Here is a 15,917-nt window from a genome sequence, read left to right on the forward strand (position 1 = left end):
AAGTTATAGTTTTTTCCAGAGGTAAAATTAGAAATAAACCACTGTTTACGTACAATGGCAATTTAATCGAAGTAGTGTTTGATGTAATGTACTTGGGCCTTAAGATTAATTATAATAATACATTTTCAGTCGCACAGAAGAATCTATATGGGCGTGCCTCAAGGGCAATGTTTGTTCTTTTGCGCACTTGTAGACAATTGTCACTGCCTGTGGACATACAAGTTGACCTGTTCGATAAAATGATTGCTCCAATTTTATTGTATGGATGTGAAGTATGGGGTTTTGGTTCCTGTGAACTTGCTACTAAACTTCAATTGCGTTTTTATAAAATTGTTTTCAAACTAAAAAAATCAACTCCAAATGCTATGATATTTGGTGAACTTGGAAGATATCCACTAGATGTTAATATGAAATGTAGAATGCTTTGCTATTGGTATAAACTGATTAGTCCTATTCATAAAAATAAATTTTCAAGTATTGTGTATTGCTTTACTTATAAATTGTATATCAACAAGATGATTGAATCCAAGTACTTATGTTTTATTGAAAAAACCTTAAATGAAATTGGTCTCTCTGGCCTTTGGACTTCTCAAGAAAATATTCAATACTCAAGCACATGGTTTAAAAAGAAAGTAACAAGTCGCGTAAGGCGAAAATACAATATTTAGTCAAGTAGCTGTCGAACTCACAGAATGAAACTGAACGCAATGCCATTTTTCAGCAAGACCGTATACTCGTAGCATCGTCAGTCCACCGCTCATGGCAAAGGCAGTGAAATTGACAAGAAGAGCGGGGTAGTAGTTGCGCTAAGAAGGATAGCACGCTTTTCTGTCCCTCTCTTTGTTTTAACTTTCTGAGCGTGTTTTTAATCCAAACATATCATATCTATATGTTTTTGGAATTAGGATCCGACAAGGAATACGATGAAAGTGTTTTTAAATTGATTTGGACAATTTAATTTTGATAATAATTTTTATATATTTAATTTTCAGAGCTTGTTTTTAATCCGAATATAACATATTTATATGTTTTTGGAATCAGCAAACGATGGAGAATAAAATAAACGTAAATTTGGATCGTTTTATAAATTTTTATTTTTTTTTACAATTTTCAGATGTTTAATGACCAAAATCATTAATTAATTTTTAAGCCACCAAGCTGAAATGCAATACCGAAGTCCGGGCTTCGTCGAAGATTACTTGACCAAAATTTCAACCAATTTGGTTGAAAAATGAGGGCGTGACAGTGCCGCCTCAACTTTCACGAAAAGCCGGATATGACGTCATCAAAGACATTTATCCAAAAAATGAAAAAAACGTTCGGGGATTTCATACCCAGGAACTCTCATGTCAAATTTCATAAAGATCGGTCTTGTAGTTTAGTCTGAATCGCTCTACACACACACACAGACAGACAGACACACACACACACACACACACACACACACATACACCACGACCCTCGTCTCGATTCCCCCCTCTACGTTAAAATATTTAGTCAAAACTTGACTAAATATAAAAAGAAGCTTATATGACCAGTATATCCATAAATGGTTTACAGAAATTGGAACAAAAAATATGTTTTGGAATTATCGAATGTTCAAAGATATTTTTGCATGTGAAGACTACGTCACAACCCTGCCATATCAGCAATGTGTTTCAATGATGAAGTTTAGAACATTAAACAACAATTTGCCTGTACAGAAAGAACGTTATCTTAACATCCCGAGGTCAGAAAGAACTTGCACCAAATGTGTATCGCATGACATATAGGTGATGAATTCCATTATTTATTTGTCTGTGATTTTTTCAAAAAAGAAAGAGCTGAGTTGTTACCACCTTACTATTTGAAAAAACCTAATGCACTTAAATTTAAAAAGTTGTTTGCTACTAAGAAAAAGAAATTGCTAAAGAATATTTTGGACTTTATTAATAGAATTTGTAACAGTTTTTCATAATTTTTTTAATTTATTTATTTATTTATTATATTAGCATATATCATGATTGTATTGATTGTATTTATTGTTCAAAATGCCCCCATGGGTTATGGACTAATAAAACTTGAACTTGTCAAGTTTTGACTAAATGTTTTAACATGGAGGGGGAATCGAGACGAGGGTCGTGGTGTATGTGTGTGTGTGTGTGTGTGTGTGTGTGTGTGTGTGTGTGTGTGTGTGTGTGTGTGTGTCTGTCGGTCTGTGCGCGTGTGTGTAGAGCGATTCAGATTAAACTACTGGACCCATCTTTATGAAACTTGACATGAGGGTTCCTGGGTATGATATCCCCAGACATTTTTTTCATTTTTTCGATAAATGTCTTTGATGACGTCATATCCGGCTTTTTGTAAAAGCTGAGGCGGCACTGTCACACCCTCATTTTTTAATCAAATTGATTGAAATTTTTGTAAAGCAATCTTCGACGAAGGCCGGATTTCGGTATTGCATTTCAGCTTGGTGGCTTAGAAATTAATTAATGACTTTGGTCATTAAAAATTGAAAATTGTAATTAAAATTATTTTTTTATAAAACGATCCAAAACTACGTTTATCTTATTCTTCATCATTTTCTGATTTCAAAAACATATAAATATGTTATATTTGGATTAAAAACAAGCTCTGAAAATTAAAAATATAAAAATTATGTTTAAAATAAATGTCCAAAATCGATTTAAAAACAATTTCATCTTATTCCTTGTCCGTTCCTGATTCCAAAAACGTATAGATATGATATGTTTGGATTAAAAACACGTTCAGAAAGTTAAAAAGAATAGAGATATAGAAAAGCGTGCTATCCTCCTTAGCGCAACCGCTACCGCGCTTTTCTGGATTGTTAATTTCACTGCTTTTGCCACGAGCGGTGAACAGACGATATTACGAGTGTACGGTCTTGCGGAAAAAATGCAATGCGTTCAGTTTCATTCTGTGAGTTCGACTGAGCTTGACTAAATGTTGTATTTTCGCCTTACGCGACTTCTTTTTCTTGATCTTCTAACGCTTACCTCCGATAATTAATTTTCAACCATTTAGACTTACTGCTTTGAAAAAACAAAACGCCCTGTTTGGTTTAGGCCAGTACAGTGACAGACAGACAGATACACACACACACACCCACCACCCCCTCTCCCCAGCCCCTCCCTCTTCACACCTTTTTGAGTCTTGCGGGATTGTTCATCATCTGGTCGAGCCTCCACTGGTTGAGGTAGGATCTTCTTCGCTACCACCCGCGCCGGCCACCAACACCCCCACCCCACCCCCCACCCCATCCACCACCAACATCGAACAACCACATACGAGGGGCACTCATTATGTTTTGCAACCTGGGGTTTCTACAAGACTTACTCCAGATTTTGGACGAATCCCTTCTCAGATTGTACACATTGTACCATCCTCTTAACCCAGCTGACTGACTATTAGGGTTTAACGTCCTCTTAGACCAACTGGTCTATATTGGGACAGGTATTGGTAATACGCTGAAGATATGGTGTGATACTTTGATTCGAACAAGCCCGCTGTGGCTGTCTTCTTCGACACACCAGCATTGAGTTTGTCTCGTCAAAGTATCGAAATACGATCATGATAATCAGAGACGAAAGATGATGTATGCGTGTCTTCGTGTTTTCCAAGCCCTGAGACTTTCGCTGTGAACGTGGGATCTTTTTCGTGCGCATGAGTGCACACGGGGGTGTTCGGACACCGAAGAGAGTCTGCACAAAGTTGACTCCGAGAAATAAATCCCTCGTCGAACGTGGGGATCGAACCGACGCTGATAGCGACCAACTGGCTACAAAGCCAGCGCGCTACCAACTGAGCTACGTCCCCGCCCCTTAACCCAGCTGTCCATGACACCCCAACACGTTGACTGGGGTATGTCAAAATTAACGCCCTCGGGAATGCTCGGGCATCTTTGGTGTTCTGGAACTGCTTTCCCTTCAACTGCCTCTTGACGGAAGGTAACAAAAACCTGTCACAGGGGTCTAAGGCGTGTGAATATGATAGATAGGTGACAAACTGAGCATCGTTGGCGGCTAGAAAGTCAAGAGTTACAGCTGATGTGTGCGTGCTGGGTTTTTCGTGATTGAGCAGTAGACCACAGACATCCGTTTGGGGACGTCGTGTGCAACATATCAGAAAAAAATTAGGCAAGCAGAGGCTGACATACCAGTCAGCAGTTATCGGTTGTCTGTCCTCAAGTGATGTGGTGGCAACGTGGCCGGATTTTGCAAAGACATACGCTATTATATCCTTAGCGGATTATGACTTTATTCAGTTATTGTGCAGAAAAACAGAAATGCTGGAGAAAAACTGTTTGTTTCTGCAGCATTTCTGCATAATGTCATCTTTCGCGAGAGCAACGTTTTTTTTGCAGTTTGTTTGTTTGTTTGTTCGTTCATGGGCTGAAACTCCCACGGCTTTTACGTGTATGACCGTTTTTACCCCGCCATTTAGGCAGCCATACGCCGCTTTCGGAGGAAGCATGCTGGGTATTTTCGTGTTTCTATAACCCACCGAACTCTGACATGGATTACAGGATCTCAAGTTTTCGTGCGCACTTGGTCTTGTGCTTGCGTGTACACACGGGGGTGTTCGGACACCGAGGAGAGTCTGCACACAAAGTTGACTCTGAGAAATAAATCTCTCGCCAAACATGGGAACGAACTCACGCTGACAGCGGCCAACTGGATACAAATCCAGCGCGCTACCGACTGAGCTACATCCCCGCCCAGTTTTACTGCAGTAAAATTGAAATCAAGAATGCTGCAGTAAAACGGTGATGTTGTTTTACTGGAGAAAAACTGTTTTCACTTTTTCTTCAGCATTTTGGCATTATTCAGTTATTCTGCAAAAAAACAGAAATGCTGGAGAAAAACTGTCTTTTCTGCAGCATTTCTGCATAATGTCATCTTTTGCCGAAGCAACGGGTTTTTCTGGAGCAAAACATTTTACTGCAGTAAAATTGAAATCAAGAATGCTGCAGTAAAACGGTGCTGTTGTTTTACTACAGAAAACGGTTGCAAGTAATGTTTGTTGTCTTCCCAAAACTGGTCTTTGATGTAATGAAAAGGGCAAAGTAGTGACTTCATTACTTTGCCCAGGTTGCAAAATATGAGTCCCCCTCGTACTATCAATAGGACTAGGAACACACTGTACTGACCTGAGGTCCCTGTCGTCACTGATGAGTTCCATGAGGGTTTTGTCGATCTTATGCACTGTGACCGGACAAAGACAACACCACCACTACCACCACCACGACACCCACAATAACCACAGAAGTCCTCCGACTGTCAGTGGTATGTCGTAACATGGAGAGGGGGCGTAGTATAGAGATAAGAAATACGAAATAGGAGAAATAATCCGTCGGAGAAAATGGGTCATAATATTGAGGGAGCCGTAAAATAGAGTGGTCGTTATTAGAGGTGCCACTGTACACTTGACTGACCTGAGGTCCCTGTCATCACCGATGAGTTCCATGAGGGTCTTCTCCAGGGGGACGAGCACCTTGTTGATCTTCTGCACCGAGCCCTTGTCGCACTCCCTCAGGGGACCCAAGGCTTTCGCTGTGTTGATGGCCACGCCCTGAAAACAATCGCTTCAATACTATTTCCCTGCTGCGTGGGCCTGCCTCAGTGCCAGGCTTTTACATGGATTAAGATCGTGCCTCCTCTTGAACGTATACCAAAAGTCAACAATAAATGTAAACACGAAGAAAAAACAACAACCAAAGGACCCCATCCCCCCAAAAGCAACAACCAAGCCCCCCACCCCCACCCCACCCCCCCCCACCCCCCCCCCCTAGAAAAAAATAACAACAAATAACGACACAAACAATAAACAACCAACCAACAAAAAGAAAACCAGCCACAACAAACAAAATAACAAAACCATGGAAACACGCCAGAGCAGCAGAAGGATACTGACATTTCTGAAGACGTTGACCTTGATCATGTCTTGGCGGAGATGCCCGTGTCCAGCTCGAGGTCTCCGATTAGCCTGTTCTCGGTCAGCTTGCCCTTGACGATGTGGTAGTCAAGCAGCAGCTCAGACGACTCATGGCCAGCGGCTCGTTGGTCAGTGCCGAAAGTGCCCGTGAGGGGAGAGCTGACAGGAGCAGTGGTCATAGACAAATCTCGGATTTTTGTTGTTGTTGAGAAGACAACAGTCTTATGACAGGAGTAGAAGTCACAGAAAAATCTGTGTTTGTTTTTTGTTTCAAAATAATATTTAAAAAAAATCTTTTTGATAATACAACAATATTATGACAAGAGCAGAGGTCATAGCACAATCTGTGAGTTTCCTTTCTTCTATGAGAGAAGTATTGGCCATACAAAAATCTCGGATTTTTAATTTTTTTTAGAATATAACAATCTTATTCAAGCATTCAAACGAGCACCCCTGATTTTGTTTTCTCAGTCCATCAGTAGGCTACATGTAGTGTATTTGTTGTTTTAGTGATAATGTGATAATGTATAAACATCTAGGGCTGTTTTCAGTATTGTTGATAACATGTTCTGTTTGATTAAGGGTATTCAGCTGGTATTTCCTTGTTTTCACTACCTATTTTATTCATGTTTTTATTACTTAGTTAGTGGAAGAATCTTTTGTAATGTATGTTTGATGGTGTATGCTTTTAATTACATTTAGTCAAGTTTTGACTAAATGTTTTAACATAGAGGGGGAATCGAAACGAGGGTCGTGGTGTATGTGTGTGTGTATGTGTGTGTGTCTGTCTGTGTGTGTGTATGTGTGTGTGTTGGTGTGTGTGTGTGTGTCTGTCTGTCTGTCTGTGCGTGTGTGTGTGTAGAGCGATTCAGATTAAACTACTGGACCGATCTTTATGAACTTTTACATGAGAGTTCCTGGGTATGACGTTTTTTTCTTTTTTCGATAAATGTCTTTTATGACGTCATATCCGGCTTTTTGTAAAAGTTGAGGCGGCACTGTCACACCTTCATTTTTCAATCAAATTGATTGCAATTTTGGCCAAGCAATCTTCGACGAAGGCCGGACTTCGGTATTGCATTTCAACATGAAGACTTAGCAATTAATTAATGACTTTGGTCATTAAAATTGTAATTAACATTATTTTTGTATAAAACGATCCAAAATTACTTTTATTTTATTCTTTATCATGTTCTGATTCAAAAAACATATAGATATGTTATATTCGGATTAAAAACAAGCTCTAAAAATTAACAATATAAAAATTATTATTAAAATTAAATTTTCGAAATCGTTTTAAAAACAATTTCATCTTATTCCTTGTCGGTTCCTGATTCCAAAAACATATAGATATGATATGTTTGGATTAAAAACACGCTCAGAAAGTTAAATCGAAGAGAGGTACAGTAAAGCGTGCTATGCAGCGCAGCGCAACCGCTACCGCGCTGAACAGGCTCGTCACTTTCACTGCCTTTTGCACTAGCGGCGGACTACGGTCATTGTGAAAAAATGCAGTGCGTTCAGTTTCATTCTGTGAGTTCCACAGCTTGACTAAATGTAGTCATTTCACCGTCCTTACGCGACTTGTTATGTATTTATTAAAGAAACGGTTAGAGAAAACAGGGCGTATTTCAGTGCAACCGCTTGACTGAATGGTTAATCAGTCACGCCTCGGCGTTCATGTTCTCAAGTTACTATTTTATTTCACATATAATTATGGTATATCGTTTACTGACGTGACATGACAAATAAAGACACAGAGACACACACACGCTCACATACACACACACACACACACACACACACGCGCGCGCGCGCGCGAATACGTTCACAGGATTCATTGAGAAAAGCCTGTAGTTTGTGACGTCACAAATGTTCAATGAAAAGTACGAAAGGTACGTCATGAAGCCGGGAAGGAAGCGTTCAATACCAGCACACAGAACAAACCGAGATGCTGATGTAAGCGTGAGTTTCATTGGTTATTTTGATATACAGCGTAACAAAATGAATGTTGTCTGTTTGTAATTCAGATACTAATCCTTCGATATTTTTACCGGATAACCGTTACTTTTTATTTTATCAACGTTAGGAAAATATTTTGAATAACAATAACTGGAAGTCTTTCGTACCTTGCTTAAAACGAAAAAAAGCTTGAAATATTCCAACGACCAATCAAAATCAATATATTTTTAAACTGTCCCACAGTGCTTTCTCTTTGTGCGCCATTTTTGCAGCTGAGGCGACTCCAGTGCGCAACACATCAACATGGACGGAGATCAACAAAGTCAGAAAAAGGTATATAGTTTATATGTATGAAAGTGGGTGAATTCAACTTTGTGTACCCTGTCGTCAGTATTTTATACGGTACTTGGGATCAAGCTCTTATTATTCTTGAAAACGATCGCCGAAGCGGCGTGTGCCATTTTCCTGTACGGATCTCACATGGTAAACATGGCGTAGTCGGCGTCATTTCCCAAAATCGCCTAAATGCCGGATTGAAACAAGTATGCTTTAATTCGTAGACACAGTAAAAGCATTTCAGTCAGTGATGGCACTGGAGTTTGAGGAGAGAATATAGTGTGTTTTTTTCTTTTCGATCAGTTCTCTCTAGCGTTCTGAACGGAAACCCAAAACGCAGTGAACGGAACTTGACTAGAGTGTTCACATTTGATTAGAGTGGAAACGAGGCTTGAGAGCTGTTCACTTTCGTGTTCACATTATCTAATACTTGTTCAACCCATTGGTTCCGTCCAAATTTAGCAGAGTTTGAATTTTACATGCAGGATGCAAATGCTTCTGATACTGACAGTGTATTAACGGATAGAGCTTGCTACTTCCATCAGCTCCGTTCATAGTTTTTCTTCTTGATCACCTGCATTTATAACAGAAGTTGCTCCTTCATTTATCCTACTTGTTAGTGTAACTAGAACACTAGCAACAAGTATGCAATTTCGCAGGCTGGTTACTGGCAGAATTATAAGGAAGTTACAGCATGAAATTGGGACTCTTTGGACTTTGATTCTGTAGTTTGTTTGATCTGTGATCATGACAATTGACACACTTCAGTGGGGCTGATTCTGCAGAGTGTAGGGTAAACAGTAACTTTCTCATCTCGTGCCAATGTCATCCTACTTACTTGTACTTGTACTTGTGCGACGATTTAGGTTAAAAACCTGTACGCGGATCCACAAAAGTAAGCTGCATACGCGGGGGGGGGGGGGGGGGGGGGGGGGCTAGTAGCAGCTTGGTGTGCAGACACTTGATGTGTCTTTCCAGTGGCTGTCCAGTCGTGCTTTAAAGCAGTTAACGCTATCAGCTGTCACAACATTGTCGGGCAGGGTGTTCCAGTCTAAGACAACTCTGTCTGCGAAGAAGGCACTCCTTACTTTCGACTTGGCAAAGTTTTTAAACAGTTTATAACCGTTTCCTCTCATGTCCCTTTCAGTGGGTGGGGGTCTGGGTAGATTGGATTTCTGGGTAATGTATATACCTTTGAGGTATTTAAAAGTGTCAATCATATCATCCCTGTGCCGACAATGCTGGAGACAAGGAATTCCCAGGATCCTAAGCCTTTCTGAGTATGACAGTTCCTTCAGACTTCCAATCATCCTTGTTGCCCTTCTCTGGACATTCTCTAGGTCTTTGCAGAGCCCTTTAGCCTGTGGATTCCAGACTGAGTGACCATATTCTAGAATGGGCCTGACCAAGCTTTTGTACAGCTGTACGAAGGTTTCCTTGTCCAAGTCCTGGAAGGTCCTTCTAATTACTCCAAGTACTCTGTTTGCCTTTGACACTGATGTTGTAATGTGTTCCTTGAAAGACAGTTTGTCGTCAATGTGCACTCCTAGATCTTTCTCTAGCGTCGTTTCAGATAGATCATGCTGTACTCCATCTGCTGAGTTTGTCATGTGGTATTTTGCGTCCGATTTCTTTGGACCTATTTTCATGGTGTGACATTTCTGGGGGTGGAAGGACAAGAGCCATGTCTCTGACCATTCCTGGAGTCTGTCCAAGTCATCTTGGATTGAGTTTGTGAGTTCGGTTGAGTCACTTCTTGCGTAGAGCTTGGTGTCATCAGCGAAAAGCTTCACACTGTTGTTCACCACTCGTGGCAGGTCATTGATGTACATGACAAACAAAACTGGGCCCAGTACGCTGCCTTGTGGGATACCACTAGTAACTGCTGCTGGTGCTGAGTGAGAGCCGTTAACAACAACTTGCTGGTGCCTATTGCTTAGGAAGGCTTGGATCCAGTTCAGGAGTTTACCCTGAAACTGTTTTTACTTATAATTCTAATCAAATAGAAAGGATACGTGTCCCCTTTGAACTGAGACAGAACATGGGATTATTTTTCTGTTCATCACTCTCTCCAGCCAACACCTGTTGATTTTGGTGTTAGTTCTGACGACAAGAAAAGGGGGGTGTTTGTTGAAAACAATACAGACATAACTTAGAATATACTGCACTTTGCCATTGTGATGATGTACAGAAAGATAAAAATGGCAATGCATGCTCACAACTGCATACCTGTTAGGTAAATGAAGTTTCTGAAGATATATATCCATGTTCTTGCATCTATTGAATTTGAACTGTTTGGAAAAGCCCAGTGGTATTTTCAACTGCTGCTGGTATGTTGTCTTTGGTTTCCTCACTATAAAATGAACATGGATACATGAAGATTGAAGTGGATGAATGACCAACCAAAGAAAGAGATTCGTTTCGCATCAGTCTATCAGATATCAGCACTGTCAAGAGAGCAAGAGAGTTTTGTTTGCTCATAACCAAAAGAATTATTTCTTTACTCCTATGAGTCCCATGTTAATATATCATTCATAAGCCTTGCAGTTTGTTTATAAATGTTGTTTCTGGACTAGTACTAGAAGTAGTGATTCCACTCTGCTTGATTCGCGAATGCATTCAGTGAAGACTGACTCAAAATGGAATGACTTCAGCTTTGTTGAGGATATCTCAACAAAGAAGGGTTTAGTTAGAGGAAAGGAGGGTTGGCTGATTTTAAAAAAAAGAAAAACAAGTCGCGTAAGGCGAAAATACAACATTTAGTCAAGTAGCTGTCGAACTCACAGAATGAAACTGAACGCAATGCCATTTTTCAGCAAGACCGTATACTCGTAGCATCGTCAGTCGACCGCTCATGGCAAAGGCAGTGAAATTGACAAGAAGAGCGGGGTAGTAGTTGCGCTAAGAAGGATAGCACGCTTTTCTGTACCTCTCTTTGTTTTAACTTTCTGAGCGTGTTTTTAATCCAAACATATCATATCTACCGTATATGTTTTTGGAATCAGGAACCGACAAGGAATAAGATGAAAGGGTTTTTAAATTGATTTGGACAATTTAATTTTGATAATACTTTTTATATATTTAATTTTCAGAGCTTGTTTTTAATCCAAATATAACATATTTATATGTTTTTGGAATCAGAAAATGGTGGAGAATAAGATGAACGTAAATTTGGATCGTTTTATAAATTTTTATTTTTTTTTACAATTTTCCGATTTTTAATGACCAAAGTCATTAATTAATTTTTAAGCCACCAAGCTGAAATGCAATACCGAAGTCCGGGTTTCGTCGAAGATTACTTGACCAAAATTTCAACCAATTTGGTTGAAAAATGAGGGCGTGACAGTGCCGCCTCAACTTTCACGAAAAGCCGGATATGACGTCATCAAAGACATTTATCAAAAAAATGAAAAAAACGTTCGGGGATATCAATCCCAGGAACTCTCATGTAAAATTTCATAAAGATCGGTCCAGTAGTTTGGTCTGAATCGCTCTACACACACACACACACAGACAGACAGACACACACACACACATACACCACGACCCTCGTCTCGATTCCCCCCTCTACGTTAAAATATTTAGTCAAAACTTGACTAAATATAAAAAGCTGGCTTCATGATTCAGTATCTAAATCCAATTGCCTGGACCATTGTTAACAGCACCACAGAGGTAACAGTCAGTATAGTTAAAAACAAGAAACAATGGTGACTTCAATGGGGCGTAGAACACACAAATGCGAACAGAGTTTGAAAACCGACGAGTTCATTTATGGACCCTTAATGCTTAAGAACTCACGGGAAACTTTCAAGATTGATTTTTTTGCCCAGTTAGCGCAGTTGGTAGCATTCGGGACTGGTAGTCATGTAATGTTAGGTTCGAGTCCCGCGGCAGGCAAATAATAAATATATTTTGTTAAAATCTTCCAGTTCTTTTCTTTTTTAAACACCTGACTGGAAAAGCGTACATGGTGCATGTATCACCGTGCATCAAGTGCACCCATTGGTTGGTGCTTTAAGTTGATCCCCTTGTGGTTCAGCAGTGTTCTTGGGCTTCAGTCACTGACCCGTACTTTCTATCTGACATATTTAGCTGATCCCTGGACGGTCGACTGTTCTTCTTCTTTGGCGTTTGATGATGGTTGTGTCTAAATTCATTAGCCCGTGATGTTGACAGAGTTGGCTGTCAGTCTGAGGTCCTGGGTGCTGCCCCACAGCTTGGTGTCCAGTGTTGTCCCCATGGGCCAGACGAGTTTCCTCTCGCTGCAGTGGTCGACTGTATGATAAATTTGACATAAAGGGGTTCTTCTGGACGAACTATTCTTTGTAGCCAGTACAATTAAACCTATGCATATTTTCATCCCAGGTCCAACTGACCTTTTGTCGTCCAAGCCTGAGATCGACACTGCAGGTCAACTTTTTGCCTCGTCTTTTTGCGAATTTTATTTGGTTATGGCAGCTTGCCTGAGGAAGGTGTAACTAAGATGCAAGAAGCATTGGTTCTTGCGGCGGTGCAAGTCTAATCTGTTTGTAATCAGACTGTAAGCAGTTGTACTGTATTGACTGCTTTCCCATCATTTTCCGGCGAGTATTGAGTCGCAGCCTTGCTGACCTGTTGTGTGTTGTTTCAGATCGAGGATTGTAAGCCCGAAAGTGAGCACATCAACCTGAAGGTGACGGGACAGGATGGCAGTGTCGTTCACTTCAAAATTAAAAAGAACACACCTTTGAGGAAGCTGATGGGAGCATATTGTAACAGAGCGGTAAGTTTCACTTTTGTTACCGGTAAAACATAAAAATATACAGTGGAACCCCCCTTTTAAGACCCCCCCAATTTAAAACTACCTCTCTTATAGTTATAAGACTCTGGGTTTTTTCAGACTTTTTGTTCATAACCTCTGTAAATTTACCCCCTTTTTAAGACCTGTTTTCTCAGATTTTCAGAGGTCTTAAAAGTGGTGGTCTGCTGTACATCTATATTTTTTCCTCCTGGAATGTTTGTTTTGGACAATCAGTTAAGATACACCATTTGGGCGATCTCGAGTGTGCATAATTATTGAGAGTCGTGAAGCATTCCAGAAAGAGTGAGCAACCATCCTGTTAAGTGTTATGTGAACTAAAGGTAATGTTTGGTGCACTGGATTCAGACTTTTTTGGTTGTTGGCAGTTTAATCTTAAAGCTGATGTTTTAAAAGCAAAAACTAGTCCTTGTTTGGAATTTGTTTCAACCTTGAATGTATCTTTGCAGGGTATCACAACGGGAGCGGTCCGGTTTCGCTTTGACGGAAATCCAATCAACGATGAAGACACGCCAGCCTTGGTAAGTTTATTTTTTGTCCATGATGAGGATATAGTTTTCTGCAGTAGTGAATTTGGTCGTAGCTAGGAAATGGGCATGAAGTTAAATCTGTGTGTGAATTTAATGACAGTGATCTGTTTTGACACGCCAATGTGTTAGGTTTGCCAGTGACGATTAAATGTGACTGAGGTGCCCGAAGCACAAGAATCATCTTTGGAGTCAAAGACATTCAAACAGAAGAGAGGTTTAACTCATTCGGGGCGCGTCTAAATTGTCCCTCGTGTTCCCTCCCGGCGCACGATTTTGACCCATTTAAAAAAAATTCAACATCAACACAAAATAACCTTACCTACCTTACATTTTTGCAAAGTTTGAAAATATATGAAACATTTGAAAGAACATACCTTTTGTTGTCTTCACGTACAGTCAAACTACCTCTTTTAAGCAAAATAAAAAAACAATTTCTGTCATGGGTTCATCATACACAATGTCATGATCGACACTTTCATTGTCCGAATCATCACCCAAATCATCGTCCATTGGCACAAACTCGTCACCAGAATCTAAAATATCATCTCCACTATCATCATCACTAAGGTCAAGATCAGAACCGTCCTGAATAACAAGTTCTAGCACTCTTTTCAAGTTAATACTTCTTGTAGCAGAACGATCCGCCATCTTGGAAAAGTCAAAACACGTGGGTCGCACACTGTCAAGAAAATCAATTTATTCCCAACAATTGAAGGGAAGGAACTGTTTACAGTGAATGGTTCCACTGTAGACAGGCAGAAGTTTATTGCGGGGGTTGTTTCCCTTGGTCAGCGGGGCCGTTCACACCGTTAAAAATTCGTGATATTCGTCGGATCGTAACTTCTAATGTGTCGGCAACGCAAAGCACAGCTGTCGGACTTCCAATTCCGACACAACGCGAATGAGTTAACCCTTACACTGGTGCAATTCTGTAACACATGTTACATAGCCACTGGTGAATTAACAGAGAGAAAAATAACAAAAAACAGTCATATAGGTTTTCGCATCCATGGGAGGTAATCCGAACCGACCAAACAGACTGAGCCAGTAGCGCGACATATGTCGTGACAACCAGGTGACAGTATACGTAAAGTAGCGCGACATATGTCGCGACAACCAGCCTAAGGGTTAGGAGCTGAAAAACCGGAGTGCACAGGTTGACAGGAGCAAACCAGGATACAACAGCAGCCATAACCCATCGCAAACAGTTCTAGCAAACCACAAGTGTGCATGACAGTTGCTCTTGCAGCCCATGCTCAACACTGTGTAGTCTTACTGGGGCAAACAAATATTCCATTTGTGTCCAGACAATGATTTCTTTATAGGCATTCATTTTGCCACCATTAAACCTGAAGTTCTTCGGACCATGTTAACACTGAGCAACTCCGGAAAGTGTAAGATGATATCAGTATTGCAGGTAAGCTTGGACAGAACAGCTGAATGCATCTACATTGGTGACAGAAATGCTTACAGGTATGTTTTCTCTGTTTCAGTTGGAGATGGAAGATGGTGATTCAATAGATGTGTTCCAACAACAAACAGGTGGTTGTCATCATTTGTGAATCCCCCCCCACCGGTCTCCCCCTTTCCCCCTCTCCATCACTGCATAGCAACCCCAGCCTAGCCCAGGACTGCGGGGCCTCTGTACAGACTAAGATGAGACGAACGACCAAGCTCCCCTCGCTCCACCCCGCGCTGGCCTCCGAGACACTACCACACATGCCAGGGCCTTCTGTTGTAGATGTCATGTGGTCCGAGTTGTCATCTTAACACTTTTTGTCTGGAAGTGATTCTCGTTTCTCTTTTGATGAATTGACACATACAAAAAAGGGTAGGAGCTTCCAACTGAGGTTTCCCCATGTGTGATAAACTGAAAAGCACTGATTTCTTTTAGTCCAGTTTTTAGGTTCTCTGGGGTTAGTTTGATTCATTTCTTTCAAGGTTCTCTGTCCTACGCAAAGCATTGTCAGTCCATGGGAAATTTTTACTTTGATCAAAAGAATTTGGAAAGTACAGTAAAATAAGAGTTAAATTATGCTTTTGAGTGTCAGTGGTTGTTCTGTGTCATGTTCAAACATTGGATGTTACTTCATATTTTATGTGGCGTTGCCGGATCATACTTTGCATTTTTTTTCTCATTTTCATTGGCCGAGTGAAGGAAGTTGATGCTGGGGCTGCTACTGAAGCCACAACAAAATTGTTCAGTTCATTTCATCTTATTTTAATCATTTTGCTGTAATAAATAGATCTTTGTATGTTGTCATTAAAAATAAAACATTTGCGTCTAACTGGCAAAATTCTTCTGCTGTGGCTCTGTTGTTTGAAGAGATGGTTGGACTTGTAGCTAGACGGTACTC

General features: G+C 40.5%; 1 protein-coding gene across 1 annotated transcript; it reads left to right on the forward strand.

The window, feature by feature from the left end:
- Window positions 1-8,116: 8,116 nt before the first annotated feature.
- Window positions 8,117-15,857, forward strand: LOC138968863 (small ubiquitin-related modifier 3-like). The gene is made up of 4 exons (XM_070341531.1): window positions 8,117-8,229; window positions 12,863-12,994; window positions 13,480-13,551; window positions 15,054-15,857. Exons 1-4 carry the CDS (start codon window positions 8,200-8,202, stop codon window positions 15,120-15,122), a joined length of 303 nt encoding a protein of 100 aa, XP_070197632.1. The 5' UTR covers window positions 8,117-8,199; the 3' UTR covers window positions 15,123-15,857.
- The last annotated feature ends 60 nt before the right edge of the window (window positions 15,858-15,917 follow it).

Source organism: Littorina saxatilis, linkage group LG6, assembly GCF_037325665.1.
Source record: "Littorina saxatilis isolate snail1 linkage group LG6, US_GU_Lsax_2.0, whole genome shotgun sequence".
NCBI lineage: Eukaryota > Metazoa > Mollusca > Gastropoda > Littorinimorpha > Littorinidae > Littorina > Littorina saxatilis.

Excerpts from the sequence above, each read along its gene's own strand:
- LOC138968863 (XM_070341531.1), top strand. The coding sequence starts at position 8,200 with ATGGACGGAGATCAACAAAGTCAGAAAAAG. Across the intron at positions 8,230-12,862 it reads ATCAACAAAGTCAGAAAAAG|ATCGAGGATTGTAAGCCCGA; the intron begins GTATATAGTTTA and ends GTGTTGTTTCAG. Across the intron at positions 12,995-13,479 it reads GAGCATATTGTAACAGAGCG|GGTATCACAACGGGAGCGGT; the intron begins GTAAGTTTCACT and ends GTATCTTTGCAG.